At 53.5% G+C, this 24,787-nt stretch overlaps 2 protein-coding genes across 2 annotated transcripts in view; one reads left to right on the forward strand and one right to left on the reverse strand.

Moving 5' to 3' along the window:
* Nucleotides 1–81: 81 nt before the first annotated feature.
* TUBB2A (tubulin beta 2A class IIa) lies at nt 82–4,568 on the reverse strand. The gene is made up of 4 exons (XM_033863771.2): nt 4,433–4,568; nt 2,554–2,662; nt 2,108–2,218; nt 82–1,397 (listed from the first exon to the last, which is right to left on the reverse strand). The coding sequence occupies exons 1-4, from the start codon at nt 4,487–4,489 to the stop codon at nt 337–339; spliced, it is 1,338 nt and encodes a 445-aa protein (XP_033719662.1). The 5' UTR covers nt 4,490–4,568; the 3' UTR covers nt 82–336.
* A 944-nt stretch (nt 4,569–5,512) lies between these two features.
* The window catches only part of PSMG4 (proteasome assembly chaperone 4), an 85,941-nt gene continuing 66,666 nt past the window's right edge, over nt 5,513–24,787 (forward strand). The window contains exon 1 of the mRNA XM_073810259.1: nt 5,513–6,228. Coding sequence (XP_073666360.1) covers nt 5,916–6,228 — 313 coding nt within the window. The 5' untranslated portion in view covers nt 5,513–5,915. The remainder of the gene's footprint in view (nt 6,229–24,787) is intronic.

Here is a 24,787-nt window from a genome sequence, read left to right on the forward strand (position 1 = left end):
ATTACTAAACCTGGAAACACTTAAGAAACATTTAGTGAAAGAATAAAAATTGTTTGCAATAAAAATTAAGAGACCACGGGATTTGGACACATGCTTTTTTATTAGTATAGATATCTTAGACAACACTGCAGTTTCCAGAGGAGTCCCACGTTATTACACCAACAGTGTGAATTTCTGACAGAGGCAAGACTGAGCACCATAGTATACAAATAGAAGGACCATGCTTGATTGAGGACAACAGAAGTTCACTAAGGATGCACGACCTATTTCAGAAGTTCTCAGGCCTCCCCCTCGCTCTCCTCCTGGCCTCCGGCCACGTCCAGCCGCACACGGGGCTCAGGCCTCGTCCTCGCCCTCCTCCTCCTCAAACTCCCCCTGCTCGTCGGCCGTGGCGTCCTGGTACTGCTGGTACTCGGACACCAGGTCGTTCATGTTGCTCTCGGCCTCGGTGAACTCCATCTCGTCCATGCCCTCGCCCGTGTACCAGTGCAGGAAGGCCTTGCGGCGGAACATGGCCGTGAACTGCTCCGAGATGCGCTTGAACAGCTCCTGGATGGCCGTGCTGTTGCCGATGAAGGTGGCCGACATCTTGAGCCCGCGGGGCGGGATGTCGCACACGGCCGTCTTCACGTTGTTGGGGATCCACTCGACGAAGTAGCTGCTGTTCTTGTTCTGCACGTTGAGCATCTGCTCGTCCACCTCCTTCATGGACATGCGGCCCCGGAAGATGGCGGCCACGGTCAGGTAGCGGCCGTGGCGCGGGTCGCAGGCGGCCATCATGTTCTTGGAGTCGAACATCTGCTGCGTGAGCTCGGGCACCGTCAGCGCGCGGTACTGCTGGCTGCCCCGGCTGGTCAGCGGCGCGAAGCCGGGCATGAAGAAGTGCAGGCGCGGGAAGGGCACCATGTTCACGGCCAGCTTGCGCAGGTCGGCGTTGAGCTGGCCCGGGAAGCGCAGGCACGTGGTGACCCCGCTCATGGTGGCCGACACCAGGTGGTTGAGGTCCCCGTAGGTGGGCGTGGTCAGCTTCAGGGTGCGGAAGCAGATGTCGTACAGCGCCTCGTTGTCAATGGAGTAGGTCTCGTCCGTGTTCTCCACCAGCTGGTGCACGGACAGCGTGGCGTTGTAGGGCTCCACCACCGTGTCCGACACCTTGGGCGAGGGCATCACGCTGAAGGTGTTCATGATGCGGTCGGGGTACTCCTCGCGGATCTTGCTGATGAGGAGGGTGCCCATCCCGGACCCAGTGCCGCCCCCCAGAGAGTGGGTCAGCTGGAAGCCCTGCAGACAGTCACAGCTTTCTGACTCCTTCCGGACCACGTCCAGGACCGAGTCCACCAGCTCCGCGCCCTCCGTGTAGTGGCCCTTGGCCCAGTTGTTGCCGGCACCGCTCTGGCCTGCCGGAGGGAAAGGAGAATATCAGACAAGAAAACTAGCAAGGAATTCCAGATTCTGTCATTTTGACTCTGCACTAGATTTAGAGATGACAGATTCTTCTCTTTCAGAAACCCTTCCTACCTACAAACAATTTTTCTATACCAGTGACCTGCAAAAACACTGGAGATCTAATAAAGCAAAAAGGTTAGTTCATATGAGGCAGTTAATTAAGAAGATGGTTTAACAAAACCCAATTGGTTTAAAATTAAGAACAAAGAACCTTATGTAAATACTTAAATCAGCTACAAGGAACAGGCAGGGTGGAGGCACACGTGATCAGAAGAGGCCACTCCAAGCAGCTGTCTCAGCCGCTCCTAACCTGTGCCTTTGGCCTTCGCTCCAGGAAATGCTTGCCTCTTGTCACTGGTCCTCTGAGATGACCAGTCACCTGGGAGCTGCTGTTGGAAGCTTCCCTTCGCTCTTTATTCTCTGCCCTCCCCAGGCTGCTTTGCCGTGGGACGGACCCTCTGCAGGCGGACCCCGTCCTTTGAGCTGTGCGGAGAGGGACCAGAGGAGCGACAGCCCGTGGACCGGGGGCAGTTAGGCCAGGACTCAGGGCCTCTGTGGACACGCAGCCTCCAGCGGGGCACTCAGCAGTGAGCTGTGACCTCCATGGGATTCAGAAGGAAGTGGGCCTCCCGAGCCGGTGCCCGGGGACCACGCTACATACCGAACACGAAGTTGTCGGGCCTGAAGATCTGGCCGAAGGGTCCAGACCTGACCGAGTCCATGGTGCCCGGCTCCAGATCCACCAGGATGGCCCGAGGCACGTATTTGTTACCTGCGGGGACAGAGCAGGACTCAGAGCTGCGGTAGGCAAAGGAATCACAGACAGCGCCCTGCTCTCTGGGCCTCTTACGGCAGAATTCAGCAGGGAAAATTCCAGCATGAGACAAAAGTAGGAGATTAGAGGTGGCTTCTGCTCTACAAAGGGAGATAATGGCCTGCCTCGTCATGACAAACATGCAGGAGACTTCAGGAGCTCTGAAGTGTGTTTTTGAGCAGTTAAAAATGCATGCAGGAAGCCTTTCTTTGTCATTTGCATGTTCCTAATACATTGCGTCTGCCGCAGAACAGAAAGCAAGGTGAGGGGGCAGGAAAGCTTCCAATAATCACCGGCAGCTTCATTGTAGTACACGTTGATTCTCTCCAGCTGCAGGTCACTGTCTCCATGGTAACTGCCCGTGGGGTCGATCCCATGCTCATCGCTGATGACCTCCCAAAACTGGAAATAAAGAAAACCGCTTGACGGCCTGGCATCCGAAGTATCAGTAAAAATGGCTCCCTTCTCCCTCTCCTGTCCTTGGAACGGCGGCGTTGTGGTCAGACAGTCGAGGAGACCCAGACAGACCAATAGCTGCCTGCCCTGATCCTCCAGCAGCTGCTGCTGAGGGGCTCAGGAATCCGCCGCGCATCAGCCCTATGATGGCGACAGGCTGAAAAGCTGGGAGGAGCCCTGAAGGAGGAGAGTGGCCACAGCCGCGGGGGCTGTCACCCCCGGCAGGGCTGAGTGTCAGCACCCCAGCTGATGGACGGGTCCTGGCAGGACCCACACAGGTGGACCCCGCCCTGCGGCTGCCGGCAGGGATCCGTGTTTCCTGGCACAAACCCGACCCAGCTCTCCAAGCGGCTTAGTGTTAGGCGCTGACATCTTACTGCCCTCCGGCCACTGACTGCAGCAGCGGAATGGTGGGGTAGCGCGGGCAGGAGCCCAGGAGCACGCGGGGTGCAGTGGCTGGAGCTGGCCACGGTGCGGGCGCAGGCTGCAGGCTGCATTGTGAATTTGCAGCAGGAAAGGGGGTGGGGGGGCTGGGGGGCAATATGGCGGTTCTGAAAGAGACCACGTCCTCGTGCAGGCGCCCGCCCACACCCATGCACCATGCCCGTGGCGCCTCGCCCACTGCGGGCGACAGTCACAGCCCAGGACGGCCACCTGCCGCCGCGCAGGCGGGAATCAGACTCCGACGTTATACGTCATTCTGTCTAGCTGGTGCTCGCATTAAGGGATCTAACATCCCTGTCTTTCGGACCCACGAGAAGTCTCCATAACATCTGTCACCCAATGACACTGCATTTTTTCATTCAAACTACAGACAAAATATACAAATTAAATTCCATATGAGGCCACTGGATTATCACGACCAAAGGCCCTATCCAAATCTCAGAGGCTAGTCAACCAGGGAAATACCAACCGCGTCCCTCAGAAGGGCCGGGTCCGAGGAAATTTCAAAGGGGCCTTGATTAATCACACACAGCTGCGTCGCCGCGCGCACCGCGGCAGGTTCTGTGGTTCCTGGGCCCCGCCCCGAGCCCGCGCCGAGAACGCGCCACCCGGGGCGGCGGCCCCCTCCCGGGCCCTGGCGCGCACCCTGGGGACCTGCCACCCCCCTCCCGCCCCTCGCGCGCACCCGGGGCCCCGCCACCCTTCCCCGACCCCTCCTCGGTCTTCACCCTGGGGACCCGTCGCCCCCTCCCGGGCCCTGGCGCGCACCCTGCGGATCCGCCGCCCCTTCCCCGGCCCCTCCCGGGCCCTGGCGCACACCCTGGGGACCCGCCACCCCTCCCCGACCCCCTCCTCGGTCTTCACCCTGGGTACCCGCCGCCCCCTCCCGGGCCCCTCCCGGGCCTCTCCCGGGCCATGGCGCGCACCCTGCGGACCCGCCGCCCCCTCCCCGGCCCTGGAGCGCACCCTGGGGACCCGCCATCCCTCCCTGACACCTCTTCGGTCTTCACCCTGGGGGGACCCACCACCCCTCCCCGACCCCTCCTCGGTCTTCACCCTGGGGACCCGCCACCCCTCCCCGACCCCTCCTCGGTCTTCACCCTGGGGACCCGCCACCCCTCCCCGGCCCCTCCTCGGTTTTCACCCTGGGGACCCGCCACCCCTTCCCGGCCCCACTCGCGCACCCTGGGGACCCGCCACCCCTTCCCGACCCCTCCTAGGTCTTCACCCTGGGGACCCAACGCCCCCTGCCCGGCCCGCCCCGGCGCGCACCTTGGCGCCGATCTGGTTGCCGCACTGGCCCGCCTGGATGTGCACGATCTCGCGCATGGTGCCGGCTGCGGAGCGGGTGGAGGCGCGGGCCCTAGGCTAGGCTGTGCGCAGCGCAAGGCGGCAGACACGGACGCAGAAACCTGCCGCCGCCCCTCCGGCCGCGCCTTTTATAGCGGATGCCCCGCCCCCGCTCGGTGACGTCAGCGGGCGGGGCGCGGGGGCGGCGCGGAGGGGCGAGGGGACTGCGGCACCGCGAGGGGGAGCCGGGGCGCGGCGCGAGGTTCCGGCCGGGGTGGGCTGCGCGGGGTGCCCGTGGTGGGCAGCCCAGCCTTTCCCGTAGGGTTTGTGGCGTCCCTAGGCTCCCTGCCTCCCGGGCAGGGTCCCGGGCCCGCGGCCTCGATCTCCTCCTTTTCGGGGTGGGAATGGTGGCGGGTGCAACCGCGGGGAGGGGGTGCGGGGCGGGGAGGATGGGGGTCCCGGTGCGGGCCGAGAATGGCTGTCTTCGGGGGGCCGGGGATGGCGGGGTGGGCGCCCTCCGCCTCTGCCCACGTGTGGAAGGCGGTCGGTGGGGGAGGGGCCTGGAGAAGTGCCTGGGCGCCTGGGCCTGTCTCGCGTGTGCTTTGGGTCCTGGGTCCTCGCACAGGCCGCTTGCATGTGCAGAATATCGCGTGCGCGCCTGGGTGTCCCAGCGAGCACGGCATCCCGGCGTCAGCCCGAGCACGTGCCTTCCACGCGTTATGTCCCCTCGTGCCCACAGCCACCGTATGGGGCTCGACCTCCAGCTCCAGGCCACCAGCCGCATGTGGCCACTCAACACCTGAACCCTGGGAGTCTGAACTGGGGTGTGCTTTCGTGTAAAATACTCATGCGGTTTCATGGACTCACGAAGTTTAAAGAATGTAAAATATTCCATTACTAATTTTGTATATTGATTACTTATCAAAAGAATATCTTGGATATATTTTTGAAATTAATTTCACTTGCTTCTGTTAAATTTTTTAAATGACTGCCAGACGCACAGTGACGACTAGAAAATTTTAAATTACCTACGTGGCTCACATTCTATTTCTGCTGTTCTAGAGTATTACCATCCCAAGTTCACGGCTTGGAAAAGGAGGCTCAAAGAGTTGACCAGCCACCAGCCACAAAGCCTGTAAGTGAAGGCATCTAGCTTCCCTCTACGAAGAGAAAGCCCAGGTGAGTTTCAAAGGCTTAGTCAGGGTGAGGTAAGATCCAACCGTAATTATCCCTACGAACCATCCTGAACGGGTGGCCAGGGAGTGGAGACCAGGGACTGCTTCCTTCTCTTTCTCTCTGAGACCAGTTTCTCCAGCTATAAAATGATAATTATAGGTGCCCTGCAGCCAGCTTTGTGAGTAGGAAACGAGAAGCTCTATATGAAAGCGGGTCAAGTTTATGGAGCAAAAATGCCCGCATAAAACCCAAGGTGATCCTGTCCTTATACATATTAAGCCCATTTGTCATGTTACTGGTGGGCAAAGTCACAGCTTCATCACCCCTGCTTCGGGAAGCCAGTCCTCGGAGTCCCTCTGCGGGCAGGCAAGTGCCTGGTTCCCCCTCCTGGGATGGGGGTGTATCTCTTAGGCTCCCTCCTCCTCTCTCCCTCCCAGTGCTGCTGGGCTCCCCTCGCTCAGCCCATCCCACTGATGCTGTACCCCCATGCCTAGGGCTTGGCTCGACCTTCTCACCACCGCTACCCCCAGCTTCCGCTCCCTGGGCTCTTCACGACCAGCTGGAGCCTTCCAGAACCTCTCCAGAGAACAGCTCTGCTCCAGGTAACTTCTGTGATTACACAGTTCCACGAAGATTTTCTAGAGATGACTGTGTCTTGGCCTTCATTGTTTCATTCAAGGTGGGGATTTGGGGCCGAGTAGAAGCAGAAGATGAGACCTGGAAGGGATGGTACTGGGGACAAGGGGACCTTAACAGGTGGGCATCTCTCTACGCGTGGAGGGTGTCCACTTCTCTGTGTCCCGGTCGGGTCGTTTTGTTACGTTGTGAAGATGAGAGACGCTTATTCGCTGAATGCTCAGTTCACAAATATTAAGTGACAGCATTGATTCCAGCAGGCCGGGGCCCCTGGGGATCCCTGGCAGCAAAGGCTGCCTCACTGCCACCCAGTGTGCACCCGGCCTGCTTCCTCCCTGGCACCCGCCCCATGTCTGTTCCTGTATAATCAGAGAAGCACGCGGGCAGAGTTGGAAATAGCGCTTGCCCGACCTAAGGTGACACACCCGAGGACTCTGAGCTGCCCTCCTCTGCCATATGCGTGACCCAAACGCCACCACATGGGCACACGGCACCTGTGCAGACAACAGCAGGAAACGGGGCCCACGGAACCTCTGTTCCCTGGCTTAGGCTTTGACGAGGTCTGGGGCGAAGGGGGTTGTTGCTGGCTTCTCTGTGTGTCTAAAAGGAACAGCTCTTCTGGCTGTCGGGCAGGGTGATGGGGGAGGTGAGTCAGTGTCTGCCTACCGTGGGCCATTTCCTGCTTTGGGCCTGATGTCATCGACTGCGTCTGGGCCACTCCCACCCCTAAGGGACTTTGGGGTGACGATGACAAAATTCAGACTGGAGGGGGAAGGTGTGAGTTCCCTGTGGAAGGCTAGGCCTGTGTCTTACTAAAGGGCTGGGCCTGCCCTTCCCCCTCTCCTGCCTCCGCTGAGAGCCTCTTAGTGAAAGTACCCTCTGAATGCCTGGCACTGTGATGGTGGTAATTACCGTTGCTTGATGCGTTGCTAAGTGACTGATGGGATCTAGTTGAAATATATTAGCTGGGGTCCTGAAATTTTGAGAACGTCAGCTTCCTCTGTAGAATAATGAAAACCCAAGAACCATCTTAGCAATAAAATTGTATCCATTATCCTGGAACAGTCACATCCTATTTGTTTGTGCCCTCGGAGAAGGCCCAAGGGGTGAGGCACCTCGATCTCTCTTTCCCCTGAAACATCTGAAATAGCCTCGCCGCTCCCTTGACTGCGCACATTTCCAGGCTTTTAGTAAAAGCATCTCTTGATGAAGATGGAGGAATTTTGCTGGAAGCATTTGAGGTGCTTCCTTTTTAAAAAGACTGTCTAAAGCAGAAACAGTCTGAACTCCAGTTTAATTTACTTTAAAGATGTCAGCTCCACCAGTTTATACATTTTTGCCCCAGACAGTAATAATTTAGAGTAAATATATGTAATGTTTCTCAGCTATCTTCTGGAATGTTTCATGTCCCAGTACGAATTATTTTTACTAGAATTGTCAATCGGGACCTTTCATAATTGAAAACCATGTGTACCGTGTGTGTAACGTACACATATATTGTATGTACGTATATATTTTTATTGTGGTAAGAACGCATTTCATGTATACGTATTTTCTGAATACAAAATTAGAAAATTTATAAAATACTAAAGAACACAAGTGTGTCTTTCCACACTCCTCTAGATGTATTTTTTTCACTGTTCACGTTTGATATTTTCCTTTTTTTCCCTTTCGTGGGTTATTTAGATATTTTTGTTTGTTCCTTTAAAACATGGTTTCAGTCATTTTTGCCTTGGACATTAAGAATGAAAGATACTGTTATTCTTACGCTATGACTTAAATGAGACATAATCTCACAAATTCTCAAATATGTGTAACCTTTTCCCAACCCCTACCATTTTCCCCGTAACCTAGAGAACCTGGACCGTACCAAATTCTCTGAGCAAACTCTGCTTCCCATGGCCAAGGCTGTTCACAGGACTGGAGTGAATTTCCCCTATTCAGCCCACCCCACATTCCCTGAGTGGTTAAGAGCACAGGCCCTGGATGGATGGAGTGGGTGCAAATCCTGACTCTGCCACTTATTAGCTGTGTGATCTAGGGCAAGTTACTTGACCTCTCTGTGCCTCTATTGCCTCATCTGTAAAGCGGAATAATAACAGTACCTGCTTCCTGGGGTTGTTTCGAGGACTGAGTGAATTAATATGGGACAGCACCTAGAAGACCCCCCGACCGCACAAGTGAGGGGGTCCCGGAGACTGTATAGTGTTATAGCAATCTTAGCTATTGCAGTTGGCATCACTGTTTCCTTCCCTCCTTCCAGGGAGCTCTTCTCCATAAATCAGGGCTCAGTGCCAATGTCAGTCTCTCCACGATGTGCCGTCCTCTGTGCCTCGTAATACAGTGCACACACTTCCATGTTACAATCCTGGCCTCTAGTCCACGAGGCTGTGCACAGCAAGGAAAGGTGTTGTGGGAACGACGAGCTGCAGAGCTCCTAAGCGGGGAGCTGAGGACGTTCCTCCCCACCCCCAAACCCTGAGGGTCTGCAGGTCGATGGGCGTCCCCGAGCTGTGCAGGGCAGTTCTGAGCACAGGCACCCCGAGGGCAGGGCACGGACTGGACCAGCCCCTGCAGGAGGCGTGAAACCTGAGAGAGCCTTTTCCCCCCACTTTCCAACTTTCTGGCTCCCTCGCCACCTGTCTTCTGAATGCAGGCTTTCTTCACACCAAAATCTGAGTTGCCAGAGACTTTTGGTGAGGCCAGCCGTGCTGATGGCCACGGGGCCAAGCTGGGCACAGACGGGGTGCTGGTCATTTTCTCGGAAGCTCCAGAGCCCAGGGTTTGCTCTGTTTCAAGGCAAACAGATTATGGAAAAGACTGACGTCGGTATTCCCCTCTCCGAGGTGAGAAAGCCAGTAAGCCCTGCAGAGCCTAATCATTCTGTCTTCTGCTGAAAGTGTGCAGGGCAGAGGTGAACAGCAAGTAGGCATTTGGTATCCAGCCAGGCTGCTGCGGTCCTGTTCCCTCCGTCACCGCCCTCTGCTCTCCGGGGGCTCCCTGGCTCACCCATGCCCCATCCCAACTGCCAGGCTTTTCACCTGTAACATAAGACTCCAGGCCCACACTGTGCCCCCCACCACGTGGTCTGCACAGCTTTCTCTAGAATAGTCTTTGCAGAGGGGCGAGCAGCCACCTACCACCAAACTTGTAAAATCCACCAGGGAAGATGCACTTGAAATATGCAGTGCCTTTTTTAACTATAAAATCATATTGAGGTACATCTTAAGAGTGTTTATCGGACCTTCGAGCACTGAAGTTCTGGAAAAATACAGTCTCCGGGACCTCCTCACTTGTGCGGCCAGGAGTCTTCAGAGAAACCCCCAAATTGTTTTCCTGTTCACAGTTCCCTCCTTTGTTTGCCAGCTAAGTCCCAGACATGCTTTATTTGACTGTGAAGAAATGCTACTTGTTTATCATCAGTTATTATCTATTCCTAGTTGTCATGTGGTACAAAACCAGTAACAAGCATCATTTCAACTACGGGGCGGATTAATTTTGTTACATTTATTACTGATGATACCAAATTTTGTTGAACACTCGTAGTCTGATGCTTTTGTAACTTGCTGCCAATATTTTCTTGTTTTTCTTAATTAGAAGAAGTATTTGTTAGGTCTACTCTTTTAATCTTATCAGCAAAGCCAGTTTTCCACTGGGTACCTGTAAGCATAGCCCGTGCTAGTTTTCAGGACCTGAGAAGATGGGGTGTGGAGGTGACAACTCCAAAATATGAAAAGAAAAACCTGCAATAGTTAAATTAATGTTTAATTAAATGAAACATAGCACATCAATTAGTCAAATGCAACTTAACTTTTATATCATAACATATAAGTTATAATAAAGTAAAAACTTTACAAAACGGAAATTTAAATACTTTTGATATGGTATGGGTGGCGCCTCCAGGAGCAGGAGTATCTTAGATGTACACAGCCCTTAAACAACTGGATCATCCATCCTTCACAATTAGTATCATTGTCTGGATATAAAGGAATACTTTAAAATTTTTTGATAACTAGAAGAAAGATGGAGATTAAAGAAGATAGAGACGCATTATATAGGAAAGGGATGCCCTGAGAGAGCTCGAACAGAGCTGTGAAGAGGGAGGGTGAGAGGCACGTGCGTGCGCTTTGCCTGGGAGGAAACCAGACGTCTTGGACCAGTCATTTCCCCTCACTGGCCGGCAGGGGGCGCATGGCCGAGGACCGCTTGCTTGCTTTGGGTGAAGCGGGGAGAGATTTGGTGAATTACAGGATAGAGAAGCAATGTGCAGCCAGACACTTCTGTGTACTGGGTGTTGCACAGTCAAATTTTAGTTAACTCGTGGAGTACGTGTATGCCGTGCAGATTCGCAGGTGACTTTTACAGTTGCATAGTTTTGTGGGGGTTTTTTTAACATCTTTATTGGAGTATCATTGCTTTACAATGGTGTGTTAGTTTCTGCTTTATAACAAAGTGAATCAGCTATACGTATACATATGTCCCCATATCCCCTCCCTCTTGTGTCTCCCTCCCACCCTCCCTTTCCCACCCCTCTAGGTGGCCACAAAGCACCGAGCTGATCTCCTTGTGCTATGTGGCTGCTTCCCACTAGCTATCTATTTTACATTTGGTAGTGTATGTAAGTCCATGCCACTCTCTCACTTTGTCCCAGTGTATCCTTCCCCCTCCCCATGTCCTCAAGTCCATTCTCTACATCTGTGTCTTTGTTCCTGTCCTGCCCCTAGGTTCTTCAGAACCTTTTTTTTTTTTTTTAGATTCCATATATATGTTAGCATATGGTATTTGTTTTTCCCTTTCTGACTTACTTCACTCTGTATGACAGACTCTAGGTCCATCCACCTCACTACAAATAACTCAGTTTCGTTTCTTTTTATGGCTGAGTAATATTCCATTGTATATATGTGCCACAGCTTCTTTATCCATTCATCTGTCGATGGACACTTAGGTTGCTTCCATGTCCTGGCTATTGTAAATAGAGCTGCAATGAACATTGTGGTACATGACCCTTTTTGAATTCTGGTTTTCTCAGGGTATATGCCCAGTAGTGGGATTGCTGGGTTGTATGGTAGTTCCATTTTTAGTTTTTTAAGGAACCTCCATACTGTTCTCCATAGTGGCTGTATCAATTTACACTCCCACCAACAGTGCAAGAGGGTTCGCTTTTCTCCACACCCTCTCCAGCATTTATTGTTTGTAGATTTCTTGATGATGGCCGTTCTGACTGGTGTGAGATGATATCTCATTGTAGTTTTGATTTGCATTTCTCTAATGATCAGTGATGTCGAGCATCCTTTCATGTGTTAGTTGGCAATCTGTATATCTTCTTTGGAGAAATGTCTGTTCAGGTCTTCTGCCCATGTTTGGATTGGGTTGTTTGTTTGTTTATAGCTGCTTGTATATTTTGGAGGTTAATCCTTTGTCAGTTCCTTCATTTGCAAATATTTTCTCCCATTCTGAGGGTTGTCTTTTCATTTTGTTTATGGTTTCCTTTGCTGTGCAAAAGCTTTTAAGTTCCATTGGGTCGCATTTGTTTTTATTTCCATTTCTCTCGGAGGTGGGTCAAAAAGGATCTTGCGGTGATTTACGTCATAGATGTTCTGCCTGTTTTCCTCTGAGAGTTGTGCAGCGTCTGGTCTTACATTTAGGTCTTTAATCCATTTTGAGTTTATTTTTGTGTATGATATTAGGAAGTGTTCTCATTTCATTGGTTGCATAGTTTTGTAATTCATGCGAGCTTGGGTCCCTCTGAGATCCCAGGACTGAGGTCGGAGGAATGAAGCCGAGGATGGGGCACAGGTGAGCTGTCGAGGCTGACCAGTGTTAACGCAGGCCCAGACCTGCTCTCCGGCCTTACTGCTGGGCTGGAAGGAAGTGATGAGAAAGCAAGACAAGGGAACCAGGAAGCGCAGGCGTACGTCCGAGTGGGGCCTGTCCCTGCGGGGCTGCTGCCGCGAGTCCAGAGCCTAAGACAGAAGTTTCCGTCCTAACTTCCTGCACTGGCAAATTTGAACCACTGAACTGGAGCCAGTCCTCAGGGAGGTTGCAAGGCTGGCTCAGCTGCCTTTTTCATTTTTGCCCACCTCTTGCTGCCCTTCCCCCACCTTGAGCACACAGGCTCCACCCCCTCATGAAAATCCTTACCAAGAAGATAATTTAATACCAATCCATTAAGGCCTTATTCTGATGAGCAAGTATATTAACTCTTCCAAGAATGATCACGTAGAGGCATAGACTTCTGTGGTCAAAGGGACCTGAAAATCAAATATTCAAACAGTGAAAGATATTCCAGAACTAGCCTGTCTCGGTCCCCCGCGCAGAATTCCTGACAAGAAGCCACAAAGCCTGTTCTGAAGCAGCTTCCTGGACAGGACTAAGGCTCAGAGAGATTAAAATACTTGCCTAAAGCCCTACAGCTACTAAGTAGAAAACTCACGTCCTTTATGAACGCAGATCCAGATCGTCGGAACCGAGGTTCCAGGAACCATGTTTGTTTCGGTCCCCAAGCTGTCCGTTCCTGGTAGGCAGAACTCGAAGCCCCAAAGTTCACCAGCCCCGGGTGCACACACCTTTTCCCAGTTATTCAATCAAACGCTAATCTCAGTGCTGTGGGAAGGGATTCTGCAGGTGTAATTCAGGCCCCAAATCAGTTGACCTTAAAATAGGGAGATTACCTGGCCGCGCCTTCACTAATCACGTGAGCCCTTTAAGGGAGAATTTGCTCCAGCTGGTGGCAGAAGCCTTCAGAGTTTCAGTGCAGTGGAGGTCCTCTCCTGGTGGCCTTGAAGGTGAGGCTGCCGGGTTGCGGGCCACGTACTGGTGTCGGCGGGCACCTCCAGGAGCTGAGCACGGCCTCTGGCCGACCGCCAGGAAGCCAGCAGGGGCCTCAGACCCCAGACTGCGGGCAACTGGATTCTGCTAACCACCTGAGGGGTGCTGGGGGACCCGAGCTGCAGACGGAGCAGCCTGGACGGTCGGCTGTGCATGGCCCCCAGCAGAGAACCTGCTGCACCCCGCCAGACACCGTAAGTTTGTTATGAGGGTCCCGCCATCGGGCTGCGGCAGCGTGTTGCACACAGTGCACGAGAAAAGTGCACCACGGCCTCCCCTTTGGTCTGAGGTCAGTGCCCCTGCCCTGAAACAAGGATTTTACTCTATTCGTTTTAATTATAAAATGCTCTTTTTAAATATTTTATTACTTTATTGAAGTATAGTTGATTTACAGTATTGCGTTTCAGGTGAACAGCAAAGTGATTCAGTTTTATATATATTTCTTTTTCAGATTCTTTTCCGTTATAGGTTATTACAAGCTGTTGAATATAGTTCCCTGTGCTATACAGGAAATCCTCGTTGCTTATCTATTTTATATATAGTAGTGTGTATATGTTAATCCCAAGCTCCTAATTTATCCCTCCCCCTCCCCCTTTCCCTTTTGGAAACCGTAAGTTTGTTTTCTATGTCTGTGAGTCTGTTTCTGTTTTGTAAATAAATTCATTTGTATTATTTTTTTAGATTCCACATATAAGTGATATACAGTATTTGTCTTTCTCTGTCTGACTTACTTCACTTAGTATAATATCCTCTAGGTCCATCCATGTTGCTGCAAATGGCAGAATTTCATTCTTTGTTATGGCTGAGTAATATTCCATTGTATACAGAGACCACATCTTCTTTATCCGTTCATCTATCGGTGGACATTTAGGTTGCTTTTATATCTTGGCTATTGTAAATAGTGCTGCTATGAACATTAGGGTACATGTATCTTTTCGGATTAGAGTTTTTGTCTTTTCTGGATATACACCCAGGAGTTGAATTGCTGGGACCATATGGTGACTCTATTTTTAGCTTTTTGAGGAACCTCCATACTGTTCTCTGTGGTGGCTGTACCGATTCACAGCCCCACCAACAGTGCAAGAGGGCTCCCTTTTCTCCACACCATCTCCAGCATTTATTATTTGCAGACGTTTTGATGATGGCCGTTCTGACTGGTGGGAGGTGATACCTCATTGTAGTTTTGATTTGCATTTCTCTGATAATTGGCGATGTTGAGCATATCCTCATGTGTTTGTTGGCCACCTGTATATCTTTGGAGAAATGTCTGTTTAGGTCTTCTCATTTTTTGATTGAGTTGTTTGTTCTTTTTTTGATATTGAGCTGTATGAGCTGTTTACGTATTTTGGAATTAACCCCTCGTCGGTTGCATTATTTGCATGTATTTTTTTCCAGTCTATAGGTTGTCTTTTCGTTTTGTTTATGGTTTCCTTTGCTTTTAAGTTTGATTAGGTCCTATTTGTTTATTTTTGCTTTTATTTCTATTGCCTTGGGAGACTGACCTAAGAAAATATTGCTACGATTTATGTCAGAGAATGTTTTGCCTATGGTCTCTTCTAGGAGTTTTATGGTGTCATGTCTGTGTTTAAGTCTTTAAGCCATTTCAAGTTTATTGTTCTGTGTGTTGAGAGGGTGTGTTCTAACTTCATTGATTTACACACGGCTGTCCAGTTTTCCCATCACCACTTGCTGAAGAGATGCTTTTCTCCGTTGTATGTTCTTGCCTCCTTTGTCGAAGATTGACTGTAGGTGGTTGGATTTATTTCGGGCCTGAGACAAGGATTTGAGTGGAAGTTTGTTAGGGGGCTGATCCCAGGAAGCCTGGGAGGGCAATGGGGACGGAGCGGGGAAAGGAAGGAAGGAAGCGGCATTCTGCACTGGGGTCCGTAAGAGACCCCATCACTGAGTTGCCCCCCGAGTCAGGGAAGCTGGGCTATTTAGCCTCCAGCCTGTCCTTGACTGGTCTCCTTCCAGAGGGTGTTACAGGCAAGACACGCAGAAGGGGGCCTGGGAAGGACAGTCAGCTATGGAGGTGCTCATTCGGAGGTACCTCCCCGTCTAGCGACACAGGCCACGTAGCCTGGGGTCCTGGTCGGGGCCCTTAGCTGGTGACGCTGTCTTCTCCGTGCTTTTCAGTTCCTGCAGTTTTCATGCTCCCCAGGTGCTCTTTTCACTAGCTAAGCATCTCCAGTCTCTTCCTGGACCCCCATGAAACAGGAATCCGAGTCCTTTACAATCTGGGGTGGGGTGGGGGGACTTTGCACCCAGAACTGGCTGGGTGGCTCCCAGCTGAGAGCTGTCACCAGCGCTGCTCTGACCGCGTCAGCTTCCAGGCAGCCGCCTCATTCTGGCGACTCAGGTGAAGCTGTCCTGCTTCTTTGTGGGGCTGCAAAGACCACGTCGCGCTTCCTGCCACTCTGCCAGTAGTGCTGGGATCGTAGGGGAAGGACGTTTCATTACTGGGTGGACCTGGGCCTGCGTCTGGGGGAAGGGCCTCGTGTTCACGGCCGGTTTGCTCAGGCCTGCGTTCAGTATTTAAAATACTTAAATCAGCTACTAGGAGCAGGCAGGGTGGAGGCACACGTGATCAGAAGAGGCCACTCCAAGCAGCTGTCTCAGCCGCTCCTAACCTGTGCCTTTGGCCTTCGCTCCAGGGAATGCTTGCCTGTTGTCACTGGTCCTCTGAGATGACCAGTCACCTGGGAGCTGCTGTTGGAAGCTTCCCTTCGCTCTTTATTCTCTGCCCTCCCCAGGCTGCTCTGCCGTGGGACGGACCCTCTGCAGGCGGACCCCGTCCTTTGAGCTGTGCGGAGAGGGACCAGAGGAGCGACAGCCCGTGGACCGGGGGCAGTTAGGCCAGGACTCAGGGCCTCTGTGGACACGCAGCCTCCAGCGGGGCACTCAGCAGTGAGCTGTGACCTCCACGGGATTTAGAAGGAAGTGGGCCTCCCGAGCCAGTCCCGGGGACCACGCTACATACCGAACACGAAGTTGTCGGGCCTGAAGATCTGGCCTAAGGGTCCAGACCTGACCGAGTCCATGGTGCCCGGCTCCAGATCCACCAGGATGGCCCGAGGCACGTATTTGTTACCTGCGGGGACAGAGCAGGACTCAGAGCTGCGGTAGGCAAAGGAATCACAGACAGCGCCCTGCTCTCTGGGCCTCTTACGGCAGAATTCAGCAGGGAACATTCCAGATGAGACAAAAGTAGGAGATTAGAGGTGGCTTCTGCTCTACAAAGGGAGATAATGGCCTGCCTCGTCATGACAAACATGCAGGAGACTTCAGGAGCTCTGAAGTGTGTTTTTGAGCAGTTAAAAATGCATGCAGGAAGCCTTTCTTTGTCATTTGCATGTTCCTAATACATTGCGTCTGCCGCAGAACAGAAAGCAAGGTGAGGGGGCAGGAAAGCTTCCAATAATCACCGGCAGCTTCATTGTAGTACACGTTGATTCTCTCCAGCTGCAGGTCACTGTCTCCATGGTAACTGCCCGTGGGGTCGATCCCATGCTCATCGCTGATGACCTCCCAAAACTGGAAATAAAGAAAACCGCTTGACGGCCTGGCATCCGAAGTATCAGTAAAAATGGCTCCCTTCTCCCTCTCCTGTCCTTGGAACGGCGGCGTTGTGGTCAGACAGTCGAGGAGACCCAGACAGACCAATAGCTGCCTGCCCTGATCCTCCAGCAGCTGCTGCTGAGGGGCTCAGGAATCCGCCGCGCATCAGCCCTATGATGGCGACAGGCTGAAAAGCTGGGAGGAGCCCTGAAGGAGGAGAGTGGCCACAGCCGCGGGGGCTGTCACCCCCGGCAGGGCTGAGTGTCAGCACCCCAGCTGATGGACGGGTCACCCGTGGGGGCAGTGGCCAGAGCTGGGACCCTACTGTCGAGTAAGACACATTCAGACTTAGAGATGGAGCGACTTTAATGGAAAAGAGTGTTACCGTAGGGAGAGTGCTCCGATCTCAGAAGCATGCAACACGCATGCAGGATGGAAGAGGGCAGGCTTTTCTCTGCAGGGAGGGGTGAACAGGGCGAGCGTGAACTTTGTGGGCGGGGAGGAAGAGAGGGTGGGACAAGCAGATGTGAAATCAGCTCGCTGCAGCCGGAAGAGGGTTCTGTCGTCAGCAGACCCTCAGCCTGTTACAGGTGCAGCGTTCACCTGTGTGCTTGCTTCAGCCTGGGGGCCGTGGAGGCGGGACGGACTGCAGTTTGGTAAGAGGTGGGCAATTGTGAACACCTGGTCGTTGCCCCTGTTGTTTCATACAGACAAAATCTGTGGTTAAACGCTACTAGGGATGAATAAGTGTGAGATTGACGTGAGTTCGGTTAGTTGTCAGGGCTGGGTGGGCTTCCAGGTTCCTGGTGGCCCTGGAGGACCAGCTGTTACCATCTGCTGAGCACGTTCCTGGACTGGCAGGTGTTAGAGGCTCTTAGAGACCAGGGGTTTCACGAGAGGTATGCTTAGGAGTATTATTTTTTAAAAATACTACAGGTTAAATGAGGGAGTAAAAACAATCTGAAGTTGGAAGGCAGTTGGTTGAGAAGGCTGTGAGACGTTGGGCCTGGAGCGTATTTAAATGGCAGCGTGAGAGCGACAGTGGCAATCTGATGGATTTCTCGGTTTGCGGTAAATATTTCGGGCGGCGGCATAGACATTTATGGGATTGCGGTTTGCGGTGAATATTTCGGGCGGCGGCATAGACATTTATGGGATTGCATGCACAGCCGTTACTCCTGACCTCTGCCCCAGGGCCCCTTTGGGCAGCCCAGAGCATGCGCAATGGCAGACGACTGTTGAGGACCGTTCACTGAGTTCCTGGAGTTCTCTCGTGTTGCTGTGTGTCCTCGGTAAGACTGTGCACGGTGCTGGTCACTTCCTGAAGCAGAGGAGGAAAGCGTAGAGGTTCTGGCAAACTGGCTGCGTGGCCCACCGGCCGCAGCTCCAGACACACATGTCCGCACGTGATCTGCACGGTCAAGCCTTTTGAGAGCCCTCCCAGTCCCTTAGCCTCTTGTTCTAAGGCTTCTTGAGAACCTGGCAAGGAAGGAGGGTCAGAGCCTCTTTCTGCAGCCAGGATTCTGCAGGTGGGCTTGCGGCTGTAGCACGCCTCTGTCCCATGAAGATAGCCACAGGTAGCTTTTGGATCATCTAGTGCCTGAAAGCTGAAATCAGAGGTAATAGTGCAGTTATGGTGATGGAAGAAAGCAGTCTGGTTAAAAATTTGATAAGGGCCAGTAAGATTCGCTAGTAACAGGATCTGATCCAACCGCAGGCATGATCTTCCCAGTTTGGGCCCTGCCCTGCCCCATGGGAGACATTTATAGAGCCAAGAGGTCATATCCACCAGACCCTGCACCATGTGCCACATCCTAGGGTGTCTGAACTTCCTGCCTAGTCTGCTCCAAGCCCACTTCTAGCGCAGAGATGAGCCTCTCTCCCAGCCCAGGGTCTTCCTGAGGGCAGGTTATTGAAACTTAGTACAGAAAAGGTGCCTGCCGTGTGCACCCCTAGGACCAAGGGGAGGCCGTGTGGGGAGAGGGAGTGGTGGGGTTTGGCGTGTGGGCTGGGATGTCCACGAACACGCCCCTGAAGCCCAAGAGAAACTCTGAACACGGAGCTCCAGGCGAGCGCCCGAGGCTGGCAATACTCCGTGCACAGTGTCACACGTGGATGCAGGGCAGTGACGTGTCCTGACTCCATGGAAGGACAACAGAAGCCCTGTGTCTGGTTCATCTCTGGACTCAGCCCTTTGCGTTTTTCCCTTGGCTGATCTTAGCCTGTATCCTTTCCCTGTGAAAACAAAACAGAACTGTCACTGCGAGGGTAACAGCTTTCGGTAAAGTTCTGAGTCCTCCTAGTGAATTACCAAACCTGAGGGTGCTCTTGGGGACCTTTGACCTTGCAGTTGGTATCTGAAGCAAGAATAGTCTTGGAGACCGTTCCCTCCAACCTCACAGTTGGCCCAGATGCTTCACAGTTGGTGTCAGAAGTGACATTTGCTCGTGTGACCCTGACTCACGGAAACATATGGTTCAAGAAGAGGGGGGATGATGGGGTGGGGGGTGATGAACCTGTGGTTCCTAGGGGACCCCAGGTCAGCCAAGGTGTAGAACTGGAGCTGTGCCGCACTTAGTTATCAGAGGTAAAAGTCTCACCATGGCTCCAGCCCCTGAGTAGTTAGCTCACTGGACGCGTGAGAAAATGTGGAGTAACGAAGGACAAGCGAATGAGTGTCCGTCCTGCGTGTTGTTCTCTGCAATAAGCCAAGTGAAAGTGGGGTGTCAGGATGCATCTTGAGGCTGCGCCACGCTCGGATTCGGGCTGCTCCGAGCTAACTCAGGGCTGCCACCCAACGGGATAGTTAAGCCAAAGACACAGATGGCTGAGATCTGCAAGATAATGGGGAAGAGACAAAGGGGAAAGTCGGAGCCGGTCCCAGTGGGGCTCAAATCTGTGAGCGGTTCCTATTGGAGAAGTTAAGCAGACGTTGGTGGGATCAGAATAAAGGTCTTGCTGCAGCACTCTCAGAAGTCAGATGGACCCATGGGAGCCTCTGCTGGTTCCTCCACATTGAAGGGCCCTACATCTGCTTCGTTCGCCTTGGTTTGGAGGAATTTTAAAAGCTGGAAGGCACAGATGACAATGAGACAGCTGACCAAGAATTTCATGAGGTGACGGCCCCATAGTCTAATCAGGGCACAGACTGGCTAAGAGCCCAGGTCTCTTGGGCAATCCCCCTCCCCTGCCCCGAGCTGGGAGCCCAGGATGTGTGCCCGTGAGGGGGCAGAAGGCTCGGGGTGGGGGGGGGGGGCGGGGGGAGGAGGTGCTTTGGGAGATCCTTGACACGGGGGCCGTGCACTCTGCTACCAGAGCTACAGTTAGATTCGGAGGATACGGGGAGGAAAGAGTCGGTGGGACTGAGGTGAAAGTTTGGATGAAAACTGAAATGTTCTGGCAGACTCTGTGAAGTGGTTGTGTGTCCTTTACCTGAATGCTTCATGGGGACAGATGTTGTGTCTGACTGGAGAATGCCTCCCCTTCTAGTATTATAAACCAGGAGGCAGGTAAAGCCCCCCCCCCCCAGCTTTATTGCTGTTGATTCGACAGCCGAGGGGTAGTCACCGAGATGGCCTGAGCCCCCAGCTTGCTCACGCGACCGGGGCGAAGTACGGAGAGGTTATCTGTACGGTGACCCGCGTCGGGTGCAGACCGGGGCTTACGGCAGAAGCCTGTGGATCCCGCCTGGCAGTGACCGCTGGGATTCCCGCTGGAGAATTCCGGAAAATTTCCATTGCAAAGATCATTCCTAGCCTGCTTTGAACATTACTTGAAACTGCCCCGATGGCTGAAGGACCTAAGATAACCTCGGAACCTGAAAGACCCGGAATGTCTTGGGTGACGTCAGAGAAATGCTCTCTAGAGAGGGGCGTGCGGAGAGCGTCCCGTAGTGGATGGAGATGGTTCGCACAGGAAAGGGCGCTGACGGAACACGAGGAGGTGAGGGCACCTCCCCCAGGACTAACTCTACAGCCGCCTGGTTCGCCCTGTCAACAACTCTCCTGACCAGCAAAGGGCTGCTTGGCTTGTGGCTGGCAGTTCTGAAGCGAGCGCACAGCATCCCGTCCGGAGAGCTGCCGCTGTACCTGAAGGAGGAAGGAAGCCGTCAGCTCGGTGGCCTGGAAGGCGAGCTACTTGCCTCTATGTTTGGGCTTTTAATGACTCAGGGGTTGTGGCCAGTGGCCTGGCCCTAGGGTCAGGCAGACGGGCAGCGGAGCCTGGCCTGTTAAAGGGCCGCCCGCGTGGGGCACAGCCCTGTAGGAGTCACTCTGGGAGTTTGAGGGGTGCATCAGTGTAGGGCGTGCTCGCTGCCCACGAGAAGCTCCCCCTTCGGGGATCGGGAGAGGTTGGGACGGGCAGGTGGCCATCCTTGAGGTGGCCTCGTGGGTCCACGAACTCGGTGGACGTGTGGGTACCACAGCAATGCAGAGACGGGCTGAATCTAGATATACTCCTCGTGAGGCACAAAATGGCAGCCGTACAGTCTGTGCAGGAAGGACGGAGGCTGCTCCGGGGGAGGGTGATGCCCACGCCGGCAGGTGGCGCTGTGCTGCTTCCCCGCCCCCGCCGCCGTGGCAGTAGACACTCTGAGTTAGGTTTTGCGTGCCTGGTGGAAGAGGCAGTTGTACGAAATACTGTAAAAGGACTGGAACAGAAGGTATTGTACCAATTTGGACCACGGAGTCGCATTTCTTCCCATCGAGGACCCCACTCTCATCCTGAGAAATAGTTGGGTGGATCACTGGAACGGGCAATGATTCCTGCAAGGAGGGCCGGCTTACACACCTCTGTGGATGTGTGCTCACACTCAACAGGAAGGGGGCCGTGGATGGTCCACCGGGGAGGTTCCTCCACTTTTCTGTGGTATCTGGGGTACAAGTGGGAGGGATGCTGATATGACTGTACAGCCGTTTCCCACATCACCTCAACTTCCGTTTTCTGGATGCAGTGGTCCTGGGACCGGGGCAGCAACCACTGGCCAGTAGTAGGGTTGATGCCTAAGCAAGAGACTCTCACTGTGCCCTCCCATCTTTATGTCAGAATCCCTAAGGGCCAGAGGGAGTGGGTTGTGCCTTGATCTTATCTGGCAAAAACCCTCCCCTACAGAAAGGACAGGGGCACTGAAGGGGGGGCTTGCCAGAGTACCATTGCTGCTGCCAACCCAGCATGGAGGCTGAGCCTAGCATCCTTTCCGAACAGAGGTGGACAAGTCTGTTAAAAATCAGATGATAAATGTGGAACGGGAGCTGAGGATAAAGGAGTGAGTAAGTAAATGGTTTGTGCAGTGAAGGAAATCCAACGTTTATGTTGGTGCCTTGAGAGAGACTCGGAACATGAGATGGTGGGGGCGCTTAGCCCGGGTACACCGGCTGCCTGAGAGGGTGGGGCTGTCTGTTGCCGACACCACGCTTGCTTTTGGAACCGGAATGGTCGAGTGGAAGCCTACAGAACTGGGTGGCATCACTCACGGAGCGTCGTAGGTTGTGATGATGCCCTGGTCCCATTGTCGATGACTCAGTGGGACTCTGATGAAGTGTAACCTTTTGACTTTCGTTTGTCAGGCTGCCACACTGTGATACGGGGGCGACGCTGGCCTTGTTGGTGGGACTCAACCACCTTATGTAAACACGTCTGATGATAATACTGATGTTGATGATCAAATATAGTGAGAAATGGAGTTAGAGCCTATTCAGGACGTAATAAAATGACTGGCTTGGGGAAGAACTGGGTTGACCCAACTGTCAGCTCATTTTTATGCTGCATAGTTCTGTACAAGTTTATCACGAGGGGAAAAGAGTAATCAACTTAGTACAGAAAGATGGAAATATATGTACCGGCCTTGTAGGATAAATCGATGGGTGGTTTCCTATTGCTCAGTCTGATAAATACTATATCAAGTATAGATGCTCAAAGATGACTGCTTTGCTGTAAGAGAGCCTTGGCCAAAAGCCAGGGGTGGCCTGTGTGGTGGAGAATTAATCTCACCCAGGAGAGGTCTGGTCTCTTCCCTCGGCTGCCGGGAGGTGACTTCCAGGCCCCTGGAATGTCCTGCCTGGTATGAGTGCGCTGTTCGCTTGGGGGGCTCTGGCCACTGAGTGTCTAAGGAGTGACTTGCAGCTGGGGTTCTGGGCCACACGGTACCAGGTGAGACCTCCCAGGAACTAGAGACCAAAGGCCTCAGCGTCCAGGAGGAGCTGAGGCAAGAGGCTGCTGGGTAGGCCGGGAGGTGGTCAAGCCCCAGTAGGAACTGCGGGCTCACAGGTTCAGGTCATCGACCTTGTGGGCGATGCTCCGTGTGTGTGGTCTCACATCGACGGCAGGGGCTTAATGTGTCCATGTCCCCACGGGGAGAGGACCACTGGGCCCTTGGCCCTCTGTCGGACACTCCGGGGACCTCCCATGTTTCTCCCCCCTCGGCTGATTTTAACCCACGTGCTTTCCCTGTGATAAACCATAAGCAGGAGCAGAACAGCTTTCAGTGAGTTCTATGAGTCCTTCTGGCAGATTATTGAAACTGAGGGTGGTTTGGGGAACCCCTCAAACTTGAACCTGTCAGAAGTGAGGGCAGTCTTCTGTGTGGACACCGTGCCCCCCGCCCAGACTTTGTAGTTGGCCCTCATTTATTCAGGGGATGTGGTGAGTATTACTACTGAATTCTGAACCCCCAGGCTTCTACTTGGCTCTCAGCATGCTGGCAGCCAGGTGTAGGGAACAGGATGTTGGTGAGGGGATTCTGGGGAATATGGCCATCTCGGGAAGAAAGCCCTAGTAATAGTGATTATCTCTGCTATCTTTTTTTTTTTTTTTTTTTTTTTGCGGTACGCGGGCCTCTCCCTGTTGTGACCTCTCCCACCGCGGAGCACAGGCTCCGGACGCGCAAGCTTAGCGGCCATGGCTCACGGGCCCAGCCGCTCCGTGGCATGTGGGATCTTCCCGGACCGGGGCACAAACCTGTGTCCCCTGCATCGGCAGGCGGCCTCTCAGCCCCTGCGCCAGCAGGGAAGCCCCTCTGCTATCTTTTGCTCTGTAACTAACCGCCCTCAGGTTTGATGGATTAAGACAAGGCACTTATTATTAAGCCAGGTTTGAGGGGTGGCTGAGTGCGATTTGTCCAGGGCCAGTCCCTCTGGGGCCCCGTGTCCTGGGCAACTTCACTAGGGCTGGCGGTCGGCGGCTCGCTGGTCCAGTGACTCGCTGTCTTGTCTGGCTGTCAGCGTGACGTCAGCTGGGCCAGCAGTCTGTCACCCATCAGGTTAGTGATGCTCCTTCGTATGGTGGCGGAAGGTCCCCAGCGGTGGAGAGGGCAAGGCCCAGTTCACAGTGCCTGCTCTTCGCGTGTATCACCTCAGCTGTTTCTCTACCAGATCTGCATCCCAGTTATTCAGTGGTGCCTGGTGAGTGGGCATAGAAAGGAAAGCATCCACACTGAGCTCCCCCTGTGTCCACCAGCCGGCCGAGGCGCCTTACACACACACACGTGCTCACGCACACTCGCACACACACAAGGTAGATCTGATCTCCTCCTCGGACATGAGGAAACTAGTGCAGAGGGGTTAAGAAAATGGCCTGGCATCACGCAATGCCTGCAAAAAAAAAAAAAAAAAAAAATCAATTGCATCTCCTGCCGCCTGACCACGCATTTCCTGGAGTTTCACATCCACGCTGTTTCCTAGGTAACCACCACACAGCCCGCAGGACCGTCTGCATGAAAGGAAGGGGGGTGGTCCATCCAGTGTCCACTCTTCCCCTCTTTTCCTGCACCAGCAAGGCTGCAGCCCTTTGTTGGGGCGTTACCGTGGGCAAAAACAGAAAGCCCAAAGCTTGCCGGTGGGATTAAATGTCCAACAAGATACTCCTTCTCACTGAAGGACCACGTTCATTGAGCGTCTGGCCTGTCAGAACAGTGAGCCTGTTCCTATTTTCATTCACTCCCTGCCTTTCCTTTCCCTCAGGCTTTCTGTCTTCACAGCAGGCTCCCTTTGCTGGCTCCGCAAAGAGCCTGTGCCCTTGACCCCAGGACCTCTTCCCCTCGGGCAGCGGGCAGCGGCCCTGCAGGGCCCTCATCCTGCCCTGACCTGCAAGTGACCAGGGCCAGCAAGTGTCTGTGCCACGGGGCCGTCATCCTGGCGCTGAGTC

The sequence above is a fragment of the Tursiops truncatus genome, chromosome 10 (assembly GCF_011762595.2).
Source record: "Tursiops truncatus isolate mTurTru1 chromosome 10, mTurTru1.mat.Y, whole genome shotgun sequence".
NCBI lineage: Eukaryota > Metazoa > Chordata > Mammalia > Artiodactyla > Delphinidae > Tursiops > Tursiops truncatus.

Coding starts and splice junctions, on each gene's coding strand:
- TUBB2A (XM_033863771.2), bottom strand. CDS start 4,489: ATGCGCGAGATCGTGCACATCCAGGCGGGCCAGTGCGGCAACCAGATC. Junction 2,663..4,432: donor GCAACCAGATCGGCGCCAAG/GTGCGCGCCGGG, acceptor CTTTATTTCCAG/TTTTGGGAGGTCATCAGCGA. Junction 1,398..2,107: donor GCCCGACAACTTCGTGTTCG/GTATGTAGCGTG, acceptor TCCCTCCGGCAG/GCCAGAGCGGTGCCGGCAAC.